This window comes from Hyperoodon ampullatus (assembly GCF_949752795.1).
Source record: "Hyperoodon ampullatus genome assembly, chromosome: 2".
In the NCBI taxonomy this organism is placed as follows: Eukaryota; Metazoa; Chordata; class Mammalia; order Artiodactyla; family Ziphiidae; genus Hyperoodon; species Hyperoodon ampullatus.
The window spans coordinates 80,406,019-80,419,747 of NC_136915.1; the positions used below are offsets into that span (position 1 = coordinate 80,406,019).

Genomic DNA, 13,729 nt, shown 5'->3' on the forward strand with positions numbered 1-13,729 from the left:
CAGAACTTGAGAGAGCAGTGTAGTATAACTAACAATGAAGCCAAAATCCTTAGTCAAATCAGGCTTTCACTGTTAGGCATGAGGTGGGCATTCTGAAAGATGTCTGCTTAATATTTAGGAATAAAAAGTCTTGCTACACTGTAGTATATAGACTATATGATTTGTTGAAAAGCAGTAGGAAAGGAACCATATTCAGTCATTTGGATAGAGGTACAACATATATTGTAGTTTTAGCACATGAAGGGAAATGGAATTGCTTCTAGTTTAAGGTCATATACAAGTGGATTTTCTACAGAGTGAGGATTTGAGGGGAACTGAAGGAGGATATTGAAAATGGTTAATAAAATAATAATGTACATTTAAGCTCTTATAAAATGATGAAAAATAATCTAGATATTGAATTTTAAGGTATTTTATATTGTTTTGAAACATCCTACTGTATGCATAGCAAGTACTTAATATTTGTTTACTGTTAAGTTTATGAAATCCCCAGGTGTTCATGATTTTGTATTAGATATTTTTCCAAAGGTAATCCAAAAGGATAAACAATGTATAAAAGGAGAAGTTTGAGGGCAGATGAGTTTTTTTTTTAAGTCTAAAGTTAATTGTATTATAAGAAAGAACCTTTTTCTTTTAATACAATGAGATATCACTTCACACTATGTGAAGTCGATGGCCTTAAAAATAAAAAAAGGGAAATAACAAGTATTGACGAGGATGTGGAGAAATTAGAACCCTCATACATTACTGGTGGGAATGTAAAGTGGTGCAGCTGCTGTGGGGAACAGTTGGGTGGTTCCTCAAATGATTAAATGTAGACTGACCATATGAACCGACAATTCCACTCCTAGATACATACTTCAAAGAATTGAAAAGAAGTATTCAAACAAAAAGTTGTATATAAATGTTTATAGCAGCATCATTCACAAGTGTTAAAAGGTGGAAACAATCCAAATGTTCATCAACAGATGAATGGATGAAAAAAATGTGGTGTATTCACACAATGGAATATTATTCAGCCATAAAAAGGAAGGAGGGGGCTTCCCTGATGGCACAGTGGTTGAGAGTCCACCTGCCGATGCAGGGGACATGGTTTCTTGCCCCCGTCCAGGAGGATCCCACGTGCTGCGGAGTGGCTGGGCCCATGGGCCATGGCCGCTGAGCCTGCGCGTCCGGAGCCTGTGCTCCGCAGCGGGAGAGGCCACAACAGTGAGAGGCCCGCGTACCGCAAAAAAAAAAAAAAAAAAGGAAGGAGGGGAGGTACTGATACATGGTACAACACATGGGTGAACCTTGAAAACATTATGCTAAATAAAAGAAGACAGACAAAAAAAGGCCACGTATTGTATCCTTTGTTTATATAAAATATCCAGAATAGGAAAATCTGTAGAGACAGAAAGCAGATTGGTAGTTTTACCAGGTGCTTTAGTGACTGCTTCATTGGTTTCTCTTTGGAGTGATTAAAAAGTTCTGGAACTAAATAGTGGTGATGGTTGCAAAATATTGTGATGCACTTAATGCCACTAAATGGTACACTTTGAAATGGTTAAAATAGCACATTTTGTACTGTGTATTCACATTAAGGCATGTTTTGAGAAGAAGAGGAAGAATCTGCTTTTGTTTCAGAGTTTATACATTTTAAGAAATTTTGGGAGAGCTGCTATAATAAGTGAGTTTTTGTATCCAAGGCTCCCTTTCTAGTGCTCATTGTTTTTCCACATTCATGCAAGGTCAGGTTATTTCAGTGTTTCCCAGAGTGTGGTATTCAAAATTATTTTAGGTGATGTGGATATTATTGCTTAAAATGAGGATAAGAAAAAATGAGCAGATCTAGAGAAAAATATGTAGCAGATAATAACATAGGTGAGAAGTAAATAGGCAAAGTTCATGATTGTGTTATTCACATGAATGAAGTTTCAGAAATGCTGGGTAATCTCAAATTCTGATTTTTCTGGTGAGTTCAATTTAGATAATGACCATCAAGTAAATCTTGTATGTCTATAGTTTATGAACTGGGGACTGGAAAAGGAGAATGGAAAAATGATTTTTAGTTTTCATTTTTTTGTCTGATCCCCTAGCAAAAACAGATCCTAAAAATGAAGAAGAAGAAAAGCGACGAATTGAGGCTCGGCGAGAGAAACAAAGGCGCAGAAGAGAAAAAAACAGTGAGAAATATGGAGATGGATACAGGTTTGTGCTTAGTAGAGTCTGAAAATTGGACTCATAAAAAAAGTGTTTCCGGGGTTTGGGGGTGGGAAAATTGAGTAGATGGCCAAAAGGTGCAAACTTCCAGTTATAAGATAAATAAGTTCTGGGGATATATTGTACAGCATGGTGACTATTGTTAACAATACTGTATATATATTTGAAGTTGCTAAGAGAGTAGATCTTCAAAGTTCTCATCACAAGAAAAAAATATAACTAGTGAAGTGTTGGATGTTAACTAAACTCATTGTGCTCATCATTTCACAATAGATACATGTATCAAATAATTATGTTGTGCATCTTAAACTTACACAATGTTATATGTCAATCTCAATAAAACTGGAAAAAAGTAAAAAAAGAAAAGATATTTTTTAAAAAGCTGTTATTATTGGTGTCTTAAGCTGGTGCTGTAGTTGTGTAGAGTTAGCCTATGTTTGATTCCTGTCTCAAGGATATTGACATATTCAATTTGCTACTCTGCACCTCTCCCACAGCTATTTGGTTGTCAGGGTCTAAAAGAATGCTGTATAATTGTCCTTGGGACTTTCAAGCCACTGACAGTCACTCTACAGATTTTAAAACTGGAATTCCTGATTTTTGTACATGCACAAGCAATAATCTATCTGGCCAAAAGAAATTGTGATATGTCATTAATTTTATGATACAGACTGATTTCAGAGATGCAATAAGGAAAAATATGTCTTAGAATCAATAAAGTATTGTGTTTAAGCAAACAAAAACAAAAACCTGTTTCCTTGAAAAGGCAGATACATCAATTCGGATGTGAAAAAATTCCTGAGAGTCAAATGAAAAGATTTGATCAAAGATATATAGGAATGGGACTTCGCTGGCGGCTCAGTGGTTAAGAATCCGCCTGCCAGTGCGGGGGACACGGGTTCGAACCCTGGTCCAGGAAGATCTCACATGGCGTGGAGCAACTAGGCCTGTGCGCCACAACTACTGAGCCTGTGCTCTAGAGCCTGCGAGCCACGACTACTGAGCCCGCGTGCCACAACTACTGAAGCCTGCGCGCCTAGAGCCCTGTGCTCTGCAACAAGAGAAGCCACCACAATGAGAAGCCCATGCACCACAATGAAGAGTAGCCCCTGCTCACTGCAACTAGAGAAAGCCCCCACACAGCAACAAAGACCCAACAGAGCCAAAAAAAAAAAAAACAAAGATATATAGGAATGATTTTGATTTTTTTTTTTTTTTTTTTTTGATATTTACAATCATCGCACAGTGGATTGGTTCTAGGACCACCACCCCTCCTACCCGACCCCCACCCCCGCGCAACCCTCAAATACCAAAATCTGAGGATGCTCCAACACCTCTATGAGGGTTTTCATCTTACTAAGATAAGAAAACTAAGGCCCAGAGAAGTTAAGTTGCCTGAGGTCACATAAGGGTGCTAGGAAATAAACCCAGCAGTAGATATCAGATCCTATAATCTTACTCAGGAAAATAAATATAATAGTACTGTAAGGAATTAGTTGGAAAATGGAGACTAGAGGCAAAGAAACCAATTAGGAAACTAGTGTCGTAATTTGAGGAAAAGGAAGTAACAAGAATATATGAGATAGGAATAATTAAATGGCAGAAAAAGGGAAAATTCATTCTGGAGTGGCTCCTGAGCTTCTAAATGAGTGCATTTGTCCAGTCCAGGCCGATTAGTCATCCTGAAGTGATTTTCAGAGGGCAGGACTTTTGATCATCCAAGAGCTCTAACAGAATTATGGTTGTCTGATGTTCCACCTGGCTTTGTTGTCACTACTTTAGTGGTTTGGAAGCTTGAGGATGGAACAGAGTGTAAAATAAGTAGTAGAACTTCGGAACTTGATACTGCTTGAAGTTTCTCTGGCTTTCTAACTGATCTAGACTTGAAGTGGATAGTTTAGGATTAGATTAAGTAGATTCATTGATTCATCTTTCATACTCAGAAGCTCCAGTGTGGGCCAGCAATGCCAATTGGTATAATAACAGTGTCCAGACAGGTACTTAGATACTATGTTTTTCTGACTTAAGCTAAATTTAAATCAACCATTAAATAGAAGAGAGGAAATCATTTATGCTGGGAAAATAAATTTCATTGGTATAGTCTTATGAACTCTTTCTAAGTAAATAAGGTAATATTTAAAGAAAACGTTTTTTTTCCCCTTACAGAATGGCATTCACATGTTCATTTTGTAAATTTCGAACATTTGAAGAAAAAGATATTGAACTGCATCTGGAAAGTTCTTCACACCAGGAAACATTAGATCATATTCAAAAACAAACCAAATTCGACAAAGTAGTTATGGAGTTTTTGCATGTAAGTAGCTGTTTTTGAAGTGAGAAGCACTTTATCTGACATTTGAGTTTCTTATATTTTCATAGTTTCCCATCTTTCTCCCATTTTATGTATCTAAGAATTTAATATACTATTCACTTGAAGAAAGAGTTGTTTTAAAATTAGCTCAGAAGTAGATGTGAATTCCTCTTTCATAGATTTTAGATTTGTTATTTGAGAGTACATTTTACATTTTTCACAGTAGTTTCTGGCAGAGGTGTCAGGAAAAAAATTCCTTTAACAGCTGTTTATTGATACAGAATCAGCTATCATCTATTAACAGTCTTCTGTGTACCTGGTGTTGTGCTGGGTACTTTTCTTCATATTTCATTTCAACCTTATACTAACTCCTCTTTATCCTAAAAGATCATGCTCAGCGCAGTTCAGTGACTTTCAATAAATGGAAGTCTGAATTCAGAGCCAGAGAGCCTGGTGTTTGATTAGTGTCCTTTATATTATCAGAATGTGGTCATCAGTTCAACAGTTTTTCTTGAGTACTTACGGAAGGTGCTGTTCAGGCACTGAAGACAAAGACACTCCCCTTAGTGAACTAACAATAATTGGAAATTGAACACACTCACACAGAGGACACTATTAAGTAGAAGGCCCCAGAGTGATGGTGTAGGCAGAAGTGGCTTGGAGAAGGGGTGGATAGTTGGGGCCAGGGCTGGATCTGGACTGCTAACTGTACCTACAATTAATTTGGGCAAAAGAGGTGGAGTTGTTAGAAGGTTAGAAGTACAGTGATCATTTACTCCTCTATATCCTTGCAGAATTGTGTACCTTAATTAAAATTTCTTTCTGTAATTTTGTTTAACTGGTTCCTAACTGTTATTTAGGACTTTAATATTCACCTGTTCTGAGAAGATCTCTTGCCTATTCAGCTGTCTTCGATCGCTCTCTCTCTGTGTGCCTAAAATACATCTTGAAAAGTAAATACTTTTTGTAGTTTCTTGGTACTTTGTAGTAGTCTTTCCAACTAAATTGTAAGCTCCTTGAGAACATTTACTAGTTCTTATATAACAGATATTGTTATCTTCCATAGGCCAAGCATGGTGCTAGGCCTATACTATATGCTCACCGAAAACTTTTTGGATTCTTTCTGTTTTCTAGGAATGTATGGTAAATAAATTCAAGAAAACATCTATTCGTAAGCAACAGACAAATAATCAAACAGAAGTAGTCAAAATAATTGAAAAAGATGTTATGGAAGGTAAGTATTTAAACAAATTAATTTAGAAATTTACATATATATTTTATATACCATAACCTATTTCAGTGTAAATGATGCCCATTAGAGCAGGGGTCCCAAACCCCTGGGTCATGGACCAGTACTGGTCTGTGTCCTGTTAGGAACCGGGCTGCATAGCAGGAGGTGAGCGCTGGGCAAGCGAGCAAAGTTTCATCTGTATTTACAGCCACTCCCCATCGCTTGCATTATTGCTTGAGCTTCTCCTCCTGTTAGATTAGCAGTGGCATTAGATTCTCATAGGAGCTCGAACCCTACTGTGAACTGTGCATGCGAGGGATCTAGGTTGCGCGCTCCTTGTGAGAATCTAACTCCTGATGATATGAGGTGGAGCTGAGGTGGTGACGCTAGTGCTGGGGAACAGCTGCAAATACTGATTATCATTAGCAGAGAGGTTAGACTGCACAGAGACCATAATAAATCAATTGCTTGCAGATATATCAAAACCCTATCAGTGAGTGACAAGCGAAAACAAGCTCAGGGCTCCCACTGATTCTGCATTATGTTGAGTTATATAATTGTTTCATTATATATTACAATGTAATAGAAATAAAGTGCACAATAAATGTAATGTATTACATGAAACATCCCGAAACCATCCCTCCTCCACCCCGTCCATGGAAAAATTGTCTTCCACAAAACCGGTCCCTGGTGCCAAAAAGGTTGGGGACCACTGCAGTAGAGTGATATAGTACATAGTCATATGTGGTAGGCCTGAGTGGGTTATCAGAAATGGAATCCTTTGATTCCTGTTCTCATGCTTACAACTTTATCACTACCTGCCCTTACGTCTTTCACTTCATTTCCTTCATAGAGGAAAACTCAGCTTTGCCTCCACATGGAAGATACAGTTGTCCCTAGGTTCTGAGAGAGATTGGTTTCAGAACCTGCTTCGGGTACCAAAATCCGCAGATGCTCAAGTCCCATAGTTGGCTCTCCAGTGTCCATGGATGCAGAAGCCATGGATACAGAGGGCCGCCTGTACTTCTGTATGTCCTCTGTCTCTCTCATCCCTTCTCATAAGCCCCAAAGGAAAAGAAAAAAACATAGACACTAGTTCCTCTAAAACCTGCCTTTGTTTAAACAACCACACTTCTTTAAGCATAGTCCACACTGGTCTCTCTTTTTTCATTCTCATTTATTACTTTACCCACAGCAGACAAGTTTCTGCTACCATTAGTCTACTGAAACTGCTGTGACAGAGGTTACCAACACCAACTTCAGTATGTTCTTTTGAATCATTATCTTTCTTTTGCAACATTTTCCACTGATAACTGTATTCTTTGTGAATCTGTTTCCTCCCTTGGTTTCTGTGGTATCTCAGTGCCCTGATGTTTTCTTTATTCCCTTCTCATTTTTTTTTTTTTTTTTTTTTTTTTTGCGGTACATGGGCCTCTCACTGTTGTGTCCTCTCCCGTTGCGGAGTACAGGCTCTGGACATGCAGGCTCAGCGGCCATGGCTCACGGGCCCAGCCGCTCCGCAGCATGTGGGATCTTCCCGGACCGGGGCACGAACCCGTGTCCCCTGCATCGGCAGGCGGACTCTCAACCACTGCGCCACCAGGGAAGCCCCACCTTGTCATTTTTATTCTTTGTGCTTTTCCTTCTCTACTAAACTTTTGGAAGTTGGTATTTTTCAGTATTGTCAGTCCCATTATCATCTCTCTTTATATATCTTCCTGATGAATTAATTTACATACAGAGTTTAAATCAACATCTGTATGTTGATTACTTATAGACCTGTATCTTAAGCACAGATCTCTTCTAACTCCAATCTCCTACATGCAGCTGCCTAGTGATATCTCCCTTTAGCAGTCTCACAAAGTGAACATCTCCAAAAAATTTATCCTCCCCTTGAGTGTCCTCCACCCCAAAAAGAAAACAAAACAAAAACTTAACAAATATCTCCTCATTTATCTTGGAAAGAGGCCCCATCATCAAAACCAGAACTTTGAAGTTAATCTTAGTACTCACCTTTACTATGTCTGTAGCATTGTGTTCTTTTGGTTCTATCTTTTAAATATGTACCAAGTCTGTTTCTTTACTTCCTCTTTAAATATTGAATTTGTTCAAAACTTTATCTGTTATCTTGGCAGTTACAGTATTTTTCTAACCAGTTTCCTTACTTTTAGTCTTTCTTACCTTTAATTTTACTGCATGATTTTATTACTTCAGGAATTTTCAGTGGCTTCCCCATCCTCCACAGAATAAAGTTCAGATTCCTAGACATGGCACACAAAGCTGTTCATGATCTAGGCCCTGCTGTTTTTCCCTGTGGTCCCTTCTTTATAGTCTGTGCCCCAGCCATATTGAATTACTTGTAATTCCTGGAAAGTGCCATTTTCTCTTATATCCTTCCCTTGCATAGACAGTTGTCTTTATGTATCTGACGGAGATTGATTCTAGGACTTGCCTGCAGATAACAAAATCCATGATGCTCAAGTCCCTTATATAAAATGGGTGTAGTATTTGCATATAAACTATGCATGTCCTCTTATATACTTTAAATCATCTCTGGATTACTTATGATACTTAATACAGTATAAATGCTGTGTAAATAATTGTCAGCATGGAATTCTGCTTTTTGGAACTTTCTGGAATTTTTAAAAAATATTTTCTACCTTTTTTATTTTAAATATATATATATTTTAACATCTTTATTGGAGTATTAAATATTTTCTATTTAAAAAATTCAGCCATGGTTGGTTGAATCTGCAGATGTGCATCCGGCAGATACAGATGGTCACAGCACTAGTACCTTAAAATGTTACTTCAAGAATGAAATATAAGATCATGGGGATCTTTTTATTTAATTTAAGCTACATATTGTCTACTGTTTTCTTAATCGAATGTCATGATAAGTTCAGTTGCCCAAAGGAAGAGCCAAGTCAATTTTTTCAACATAAAAAAATACATGGTTCTTTAAAAGTGATACAATTCCAAGGAAACTGGTGTGTTCCCAACAGTTTTTCATGTATAGCATTTAAAGAAAATTCCTGTGACTATACATATAACTTATTAATTTAACATATTTACTGAGGTCCTATTATGTGTCAGGCACTGTTGCTAAGAGCCAAACATACAGTGATAAGCCAGGGAGCCAAAGCTGCTACTCTCTATTGGGATGTGCAGAAATCAACAAATAAAATAGGTGTTAAAAACATATAAAGTAGCCTTCACCTGTAATACACCTCAGTCACATTTTTAAGATCTAACATATGTTTTTGTTCCTTATGAATACAATTTTGACATTTTTCCAATCCTACCCGCCCACATTCATAAGCATGGAAATTCTTATTTTACTAGAAAATCAACTTTTTTTTTTTATATTATATTTTTTGGGGTTGGACTTATAGACCTCAGAGCATCAGTGTATATAACATGATTAGGAAATATAATTATACTTTATAATTTTAATCTTTTATCCATATAGTTTTCAGTCTATATATGCAGATGTATGAGATACGGCAAAAGAACTCTACCTGTATACTCTGATCCTTTTTTTGGAATAAGGGGTATAAATAATCATGGAAATGAAACAGTGAAAACTTGATTTGTCAGAAGTATGTGAATCATTACTTTTCTTATTAATAGTTGCATTTCTTTTGTAGGTGTTACTGCAGATGATCACATGATGAAAGTAGAGACTGTTCACTGCAGTGCTTGCAGTGTGTATATCCCTGCTTTACATAGCTCAGTTCAGCAGCACTTAAAATCTCCTGATCATATCAAAGGGAAGCAGGCAAGTTTTAATTTGTCTTACTGAAGTCATTGAATTGTTCATTAATCCCTTATTGCCGTTTAAAGGCTGTTGTTTCACACCTACCTACTTGTGTACAATCCAGTTAATCTCATGAGTGAATTACTGTAAAGATACTTAGTGTAATATAGTGGTTAAGTGTAGTATTGTGGGCTCTGGAGCAAGACTTCTCTGAATCCTGGTTCAGTACATACATGTGTTAAGCAAGTAATAAACTTTTCTTTGTCTAAGTTTCCTTATCTATAAAATGAGGATGGATAATCGCTCTTCTCTTATGTGACCGATTAAGGATTAGGTTAATTAAAATATAAAAGGCACTTAAAGTAGTGCCTGGCACATAGTTAGCATTCAGGAAATCATAGCTGTTGTTGAACGGTTCTTTTTGTTGTTAACATTTTTTAAACCTGGTACAAAATGATTTTATGCGTGTGTGTTTGTGTATTTTAGAACAAAAAAGAAAGACTTGATGATAGCATACATTTTTTTTTATTAGTTTCTGCTTTATAACAAAGTGAATCAGTCATACATATACATCTGTTCCCACATCCCTTCCCTCATGCATCTCCCTCCCTCCCACCCTCCCCATCCCACCCCTCCAGGCGGTCACAAAGCACCAAGCTGTATAGCATACATTCTGATGACTGGGAAAAATAAATTTAAAAAGTAGGATTACCAGTTACTATGTATTATTATGTTTTTAGTAGAATTTACTCAAAAATTCTAGGAAAAATTTACTATTTTCGTCTTGATTAGTATATTTCTGCTTCTGTGTTGGTTTTATTTAGTCAAATTTATTTCAAATAAAAATATTTACTTTGTGAGAAATTAGTTTGTTTGAAAAGCAAATTAAAAATTCAAATATTAAAGACTTAAGTTTTAAATAGAGCATTCCTGAGTCTTAAATTCATATTTTGTATTGACATGAACCTCATTTAACTCAGATTTTTTTAGCCACTTTGAGCACGTACAATCTTTTTTTAAATCTTTGTCCTTTCTCTTTTTTGATATTCCCTTGACACCTTTTTGGCAATTAGACATTCCATTTTATTACCTTTCCTCCTTTGTATAATACATTCTTGTACTATTTATAGCCCAGAGAAAGACTGATTACTCTAGCAGTATGAAAAATTAGTCTTTCTTTTTTTGATAGTGTGAAAATGAATAGTTGGAGTAGCTGGGGCTGGGGGAGTTGGATGTAGCATGAAAAGGAGAGAAAGCAACTGTTTAGTAGACCCAGGCTTAGAGTGTTTAGTGACTGTTTTTTGCTGAAGTTGATTGGCTTTTTGAATCTTCATTGTTTTAATTCATAGATGATTTAGATTGTGGTCACAGTAGCCATTGTTGCTTTATAGCTTAATTTGCCAGAAAATAAGTCATTTAATTCTAAGGATTCGAGCATGCAGTCATTTTAATTAAGGAAATATTTTTCATGGCATGGTTTTCAAGTATCTCAGTGTGTTCTGTTTTTCATAGGCTTATAAGGAACAAATAAAAAGAGAGAGTGTCTTGACTGCTACAAGCATTTTAAATAATCCAATAGTGAAGGCGCGATATGAACGTTTTATTAAGGTAAGATTTTAGTGCAAAAACTATAGGTTATATTGTAGTATTGTAATAGTTAAATGATGTTATGGAACTCTTTGTGGTGTTTAATATAGTACAGAATGAGGAGAATTTTACTTAATATTGTACATATAGGTAAAAAAATACCTTTTTTCCTAATTATTGGGATTTATTGGGGGAGGGAGCAATAAACCATTCCTTTCTCATCGCCTTTCTTGCTCTGGGTCATTTGAGAGATACACAGGAGTCTGATAGAAGACCCAAATGTCAGACCCAATATTATCCTTGATTTTTTAAAAAAGAGAGTGACTTGGTGGATATGTCTTAGATAGTCTAGTATTTCACTCCTAGACAGACTCACCTCCCTGCAACTTCTGTTACTGGTTCAGCTGGACAGCAACAGGATTCTCCTAGTCTATCACATGGCATAGAACAGAGTAGAATGTACCCTTTCTGTTGCTAAGAAGATGCAAAAGAGGGCCTTGATGCCCAACTCAATCCCTTCTTTCCCCTCTTTTGGGTCTTCCTAGCAAAGAGAAATTCCAAAGAGGAATGATGTATCCAATTTGTATTTCTTTTTCTAAGTCTACCAATTAGATAAGTCATTCCTCTACCTTGGATAAAAGTTGGAGGGGAAGTAGGAAGATCAGATATGTTGCTTCAGAAAAAAGCTCCCTCATAGAATCAGGAGGCCAGGAGGAAAGAGCTTTGCTTCTAATGTTAGGAAACTCAGAGGTGAACAGTTAGGTATACCTGGCCTACTGCTTCTCAGGATTTTTGACATATATTATTCCAGTAATCCTTCTTTACATATTATGAGCACTTATTGTATAAATAAGAAACTTATTATTATTCAGGAAATTAATAGAAATTTTTAAAGGTTAGTTTTTGAGTCTTCATAAAATAATACCTCATTTAAAATCATCCTGCACTGAAGTGAGCCTGTTATGTTGAAGATTTACAAAATTGTTATTTACATTAGTAACTAAATATTTTATAAATTAGAGAAGTTTTGTTTAATTTGGCTGTTGTGATTAATAGGTACTATTTGATCATTAAATTGTTATATATGTATATCTAATATAAATACATATATTTAGTGATCATTAAATTATTCCTCACCAGATGACTTACAAGCTGAATAAATCTGAGTTCTTTCAGCTTGTTCCTGAGGGCCCTGTTTTCTGATTTGTCCTATTTGGCACTGTTTACTGCACTCTTGACACCACTTTTAAAAAGAGAATGCAGCCCTAATTGAAATCCAATTTTGTGGGAGATATGACATCAGAAAGATTAAAGCACCATAGCTAAATTAGGAAATACTAAATTTTTTATCCTTGCTGTATCACAAACTTTTGAGAAGTTAATGGTTTCTATCGATGTATGAAAGTAATTTTTTTTTTTTTTTTTGCGGTACGCGGGCCTCTCACTGTTGTGGCCTCTCCCGCTGCGGAGCACAGGCTCCGGACGCGCAGGCTCAGCGGCCATGGCTCACGGGCCCAGCCGCTCCGCGGCATGTGGGATCCTCCCGGACTGGGGCACGAACCCACATCCCCTGCATCGGCAGGTGGACTCTCAACCACTGCGCCACCTGGGAAGCCCGAAAGTAATTTTTAATGAGAGAAGAATACAAATTAGAATTTCTATGTAGGGTTTTCAGGCTACACTTTAGAGTCACTTCATGGAATGGGAGACATCACTAAGTGGGAGTGTCTTGCTCATGTGCATCTTGTGGAGAAAGTACCTGAACTGAGGAGAACTCTTTTAGAACCTTGTTACTGCATATGATCCAAGGATCCAGCAGTATTGACATCACCTGGGAGCTCATTAGAAATACAGTTTCAGTTCATATCTGGGCCTGTGGAATAAGAACCTTCATTTTAACAAGATCCCAGTTGATTTATGTACATGTTAAAATACAAGAAGCACCGGTGTCACATGACTCAGTGATGTCCTTTGTCCAGCATTCCTGTCTGCTCTATTCCCTGCTGTCTGCTCTGTTCCTAGCTGTTCTAGATGTCTGCAGAACATCCTCTGCTCATAATCGTCTCTGGTCATGGCTTTAAAATACTTTCATCTTTAAGTGCTCTCAGAATGACAAAATACCTTTTTTAATCTGCCCCGTGAAATAATCAGTTCATCAGTTTCTCCCACTTCTCCAGCTATATCATCATGTTCTGCCTTCACTGCCTGGACACTCATGGTTAGCCCTTACGACAATGCAGTGCTGCCGTTCTAAAATTCTTTACTTAGTTGTTCTACCACTTAACAGTTCTTTTTTTTTTTTTTGCGGTACGCGGGCCTCTCACTGTTGTGGCCTCTCCCGTTGCGGAACACAGGCTCCGGACGCGCAGGCCCAGCAGCCATGGCTCACGGGCCCAGCTGCTCCGCGGCATGTGGGACCCTCCCGGACCGGGGCACGAACCCCGTGTCCCCTGCATCGGCAGGCGGACTCCCAACCACTGCGCCACCAGGGAAGCCCGCTTACCAGTTCTTAACTCTGCCATCTATGGTAGCTTTACTAACTGTCTTTCCTGCTAAAAGTATCATGGAATTATGCCAGTACTATGTTTGCCAGATTTTTACTGCAATTCACAATAATTTTACTTATTATCAATCAGTG

At 37.3% G+C, this 13,729-nt stretch overlaps 1 protein-coding gene across 1 annotated transcript in view; it reads left to right on the forward strand.

Moving 5' to 3' along the window:
• LOC307064626 (DBIRD complex subunit ZNF326-like) overlaps nucleotides 1–13,729 on the forward strand; it is a gene marked incomplete at both ends in the record, with an annotated part of 49,741 nt that overhangs the window by 7,822 nt on the left and 28,190 nt on the right. The window contains 6 exon segments of the mRNA XM_079721280.1: nucleotides 2,079–2,190; nucleotides 4,369–4,516; nucleotides 5,648–5,747; nucleotides 9,395–9,525; nucleotides 11,017–11,112; nucleotides 13,446–13,534. Of these exon segments, the coding sequence (XP_079577406.1) occupies nucleotides 2,079–2,190; nucleotides 4,369–4,516; nucleotides 5,648–5,747; nucleotides 9,395–9,525; nucleotides 11,017–11,112; nucleotides 13,446–13,534 (676 nt within the window).